The sequence below is a fragment of the Aegilops tauschii genome, chromosome 3 (assembly GCF_002575655.3).
Source record: "Aegilops tauschii subsp. strangulata cultivar AL8/78 chromosome 3, Aet v6.0, whole genome shotgun sequence".
In the NCBI taxonomy this organism is placed as follows: Eukaryota; Viridiplantae; Streptophyta; class Magnoliopsida; order Poales; family Poaceae; genus Aegilops; species Aegilops tauschii.
Window position 1 is genome coordinate 307,471,062 of NC_053037.3, and position 4,678 is coordinate 307,475,739.

Consider the following 4,678-nt stretch of genomic DNA (forward strand, 5'->3'; position numbering starts at 1 on the left):
CCTACATTGTCATTGTCGTCAGACGGCTTGTTCAAGTCAAGGTCCGGCCGTGTGCTCTGATGCCTAGGCTCGGTGATGGGCTCCGATAGGGTGTGGATCAGCCATCACCCTAACAAATCGTCTTCAACGATTTTATATTGGCAAATGCCAGCTAGTAGCGAGGGACCGTTCGTTGTTTATATACTAGTAACAAAGTATCCTCAAGAATTCTTCGCCATCACTGCAACTGTATCAGTCAAGATATTAGATATGGACAGACCGCTCAAAACCTACTGCTTGCATAGAAAAATTTATGCTGTGCCATCCGTTGAGTAGCTCAGTAATCCCCGGAAAAAAAAGCTCAGTAAGACGTGAAATGAGGGTATGAAAACAACAGAACGATGTGCAAGTGACGTGTATGTTCTTAACGGAACGATGACGAGGGAAGCCCACTGTAGCAGATACTCTCTATATGTAGAGGGGATCAAGGGACACATAGGCGTGGCACCATCCATGCCTTCTATCTCAGCCACCATCTTTGTACTGCTGAAATTGGCGTGTTGAGAAATGGCGTGTACCGAAGAATGTGAGGGTTTACAGCCCGGCCAATTCTCGCCCACACACTCTGGTGATAACCCGATGTTACAGGAGCATGGTACATCAACTTCAACAGCTGTACAAAATAGATGTGTACAGAAAAGTTAGTTAGGCAATACAGTTGTGAATGCACTGCATGAACTAGTGTTTCAGTAGATGCATATGGTGGTAATGCAGCCAACAAAATGCAAATATTCAACCTATAGTGTCCTCGTGTTCTCAAACTCGTGAAAGCAGAAACGAAACAAAAGTAAAAAACGAGAAAAATGCTTGTTTAGGGCAGGGAAACTAACATGAAAGTACATGAATGTCTGAATTATGTTGCGTTTCCACCTGCATGAGAAAGCAAGCATGGCGCTGCTGTGAGTTTAGATTCAAAATCTTCTTTAAATAGTTCAGCAAGAAGTGAATGCACATACGAGAAAAGTGATACGATCATAAGAAAGCCAAGGGTAATTTCAGCATTTGAACAAAGGAGGCTGATCGTAGTGTTGTTTGTCTCCACCCACAAACAAGGCTCCTCCATGTACCTCCTAAAGATAGAGATTAAAAAAAATCAGTAATTGCAAGCGTTGATACAAAGGTGCAATTTATTGTAGAAATCAGCGACTTGCCTGTAGAAAGAGGAGCGTGCAAAATTACGCCTCAGGAATCTAGCAACATGATCAAGTGCCCAGCAAAGCACAGGCAGTAGAACAACTGAATAAAAGAAAAATGAAACTGGTAAGGCAAGAACAGAGGTTAGACTCGCAAAATTGAAAAAGCAAGAAAAGGAAGTGTGGCTTACTCTTAAAGCGTACATTTGATGTGAACATCATAAGAGAGAACATCAAATGAACAAAGTCCTTGGCTACAATTATAGACTGCAGCCAAGGCTGAATTGCAGGCATGTTCCATGCTCTTGGTTTCTACAGGCAGAGAGGGGGGGGGGGGGGGGGGGGGGGGAGGATTGAGAAATCGTGGGAAATTGACAAAAATATAGAAAAAGGCGCTATATCTATTCATTCAGATAAGCAGACACCTACCCCATAAGTGCAGTATAAAGAATATGCTGACGAGCATATTGTTCCTAGCAACGAAAGTCTATATGCTTTGCTTGCGACATCTTTCGGTACAATTGGAAGGATTCCAAGACTAGCAACAATCAATACCTGCAAAACCACAGTTCATAACACCATATTTCACTATGACACTGTAACAACATATATTAAGAGACAATGATACAGGGTCATGACATTTGTTTTTGCTTGTGAAGCTACTTGGCGTATACGATATCAGTAGTTGAGTGGCTCACGCATATGAGAAAGAGTGACCAGGGCCTAAGAACAAAATTTGTAATCGGCGAAAGAAGTGAAATGTCTAAAGAGAATGGAACATAAGACGATAATAACACAACTTGTGCTCACAGCAAGTAGATTATGAATATGCTTTTCTACATTGAAGGGCACAAGGTAGCTATCCATACCCAAGCATTGATAGAGAAATGTATGGTTCGTCCATCGAACCGTAAAGAGTTTCCTGTCCTTTCTGTTGGTGCTGGTTGAGATGCACCAGTTGATCTCGCACTAGATCCTACATAAAAAAGAAGCAAAAAACAGTTATGAATCTGTAGAGTTCAGACTCATGTGATATGATAGAAAACATAGTGACAGTTCTTTTCCAGTTAGTTCCAATTGCCATTCCAAAAGTAGTTTATTCAGCACTAGAGTTGTGTTTTTAAAAGGGGGCAACTTTGCTGAAACCTGGCTCACTACAAAGCCGACAAGCAGAACAGGAAAACCACAGTTCTGAGAACACAGAACATATAATGATGTAGATGGTAGGAAGTAATTCCCGGACTCCCTTGTGCCAAGAGTCTTGCCACTTCCTTGAGGTGAAAAACATCAAGTGCCAAATTTTATTGTCACCACACCTGTGTCACGAGCTCGGGAATTCTCACTGGATGGTGTAGATGAAGAACTTGCTGCTGATCTGTTGGATTGAGTCGAACTTGTGGAAGACATTGGCTCAACCACCAAATCAGGGTCCTGAGATGAGATGTAAAGAAGGAAAGTTAGTAATTCTGACAGTCAATTGTCAAACCCGGATTATTTTACTTGGATATGACTCAGTTTGAAAAGGTTCAATTCCAAACAGCAAATAATTTGTAAGATGAACAAGTAAAACTATCGTTACACTATCGAGAAGTGGACAGAGACGTTAAGGATGGTACCTGAACATACTATCAGACCAAATGGAGAACCAGCAAATAATAGGCAAAAGTAATTGGACGGTAGCGACAGAAGAGTCACTTTTCACTAACCAACGTGAATGGTTAAGAATTTCTTTAACAAGTACGGTTTGCATCTCTTAAAAACAATGCTAATATCTAGCAGCCAGCAGTTGAACATGTCATGCTTTTGGACAGGAAAGAAAAGCAAGTTGAACATGTAAGATACAAAGGCAATAAATGGTTAATAAAAGTAAAACAAACTGTCAACTCTTCAAAAGCCTAACTGCACAACTGCGAAATGGTGGCGTTGCGGTGAGGAAAACGTGAGAAGTTCGGACTGTGGATAAGGAAGCTACATCACCCAGTACTTGCACACAATTTACCAATCCCAATTCTTTTGTCTCAACTGATACCATACAGCATCATAACTCAATCAGAAGGGAACAGTAAGCAACATGCTCAAGACTAGCATTGGGCTATTGGCCATACAGAGAGATCCACCCTGTCTGAAGAAAAAAGTGCAAACACTGCATGTACCTCCTAGAGGCGAAAACCACGTGAGTCTCAGTTATTTCGTCAAAAGAAAATACAAATTGGAGGCAGCTAACATTTGGTGTACAAATGAACGGTAAAGCACAGAAGAACGTGTTAATTATGTGTTCATTAAATTAAATCTTCGCCACTGAGACGCATTAATTTGCCCTAACAACAATCCATGGGGAAGACTAACATGGGTCTCCTGATGTTTGAGTTACATTAAGCCGTATCAATCAGATGAAGCACTCACAGTTCATCAAAGAAGACATTGCAATGCAGTATCAAAGTATAGGCACACCGAATTTATAAATGTGGGATAGTATAACTTAAAATCACGGCAACTGCATGGAACCAATGCCAAAGTGTGACACCTGAACCCAATGATGCCGATATCATGCAACCCCATAATACCCAACTGGTAGTACCACGCTAGCGGTGCAGCAGCTGCAACCTACATTCTTATTAACAGCCCATGGGACTCTTAAGTCTCTAACAGCATCAAATTCAAGCCATCGACCATTTGGCAACGATTAATTCTCCCCGACACCAACACACCGGAGCTAAGTCAAACAGATCGAACTACCAGTTATCCGCCCGATCCAAAAAACCGGGGGAGACCGTCGTATGGGGGGGGGGGGGGGGGGGGGGGGGGGGGGGGGGGGGGGGGGGGCGGAGGTCTTACGATGTATCTGTGGTAGAACTTGCGCTTGAAGTGGTCGACGACGTCGGGGCGGGAGGCGAGGTGGGGCGGGACGAGGACGTTGGACCAGTACCCCGCCCACCGCGCGTCGTTCTCGTAGTCGTACGCTCCCGCCGCGATCCGCTTCAGCTTCTGCGGGTCCCCGCCGCCGGTGCTCTCGTCCGCCTCCCCCATCGCCGCGCTGGATCCTCCTGCCTACTCTGGGGTTTGGGTTTGGAGACTCGTGATCCGGGACGAAACGAAGATGAGAGGTGTGACTGCAAAACTTTTCTGTTTTTTTTTTTTGACAAACTCAGAAATTTTCTGTTGGTGCGACCCAAATGGGTTGCGAGAGGGAAGACTATCCTTTTTTATTTTTGTCTCGCACAGTGGGAGCGATTTTTTTTATTAAAACACCTCTAATTTTATTCATAATCATAACAATAATTACAGGTATACTGATTTGGACCTAAAATCCAAAAAAATACAAAGTAACTCTTATGACTAAGAATTACAATGAAATCTCTTGAAAACGCCTTCTTCACGACGTTACGACACACTAAATGGAAGATGCTTCTCTGCAATCATGGGGAAGTTGGATTTCAAACTTGCTTGGATTTCATCGGTGATGATGTGTGTTTTAGAACTACTTCTTTTTCGGTTCTTTTTAATGA

General features: G+C 43.0%; 1 protein-coding gene across 1 annotated transcript; it reads right to left on the reverse strand.

Annotated features, from left to right (window-relative positions):
* Positions 1 to 256: 256 nt before the first annotated feature.
* LOC109778546 (uncharacterized) lies at positions 257 to 4,388 on the reverse strand. The gene is made up of 9 exons (XM_045234811.2): positions 4,008 to 4,388; positions 2,489 to 2,603; positions 2,042 to 2,148; positions 1,602 to 1,727; positions 1,364 to 1,484; positions 1,191 to 1,275; positions 996 to 1,109; positions 870 to 909; positions 257 to 652 (listed from the first exon to the last, which is right to left on the reverse strand). Exons 1-9 carry the CDS (start codon positions 4,197 to 4,199, stop codon positions 500 to 502), a joined length of 1,053 nt encoding a protein of 350 aa, XP_045090746.1. The 5' UTR covers positions 4,200 to 4,388; the 3' UTR covers positions 257 to 499.
* Between the last annotated feature and the right edge of the window lie 290 nt (positions 4,389 to 4,678).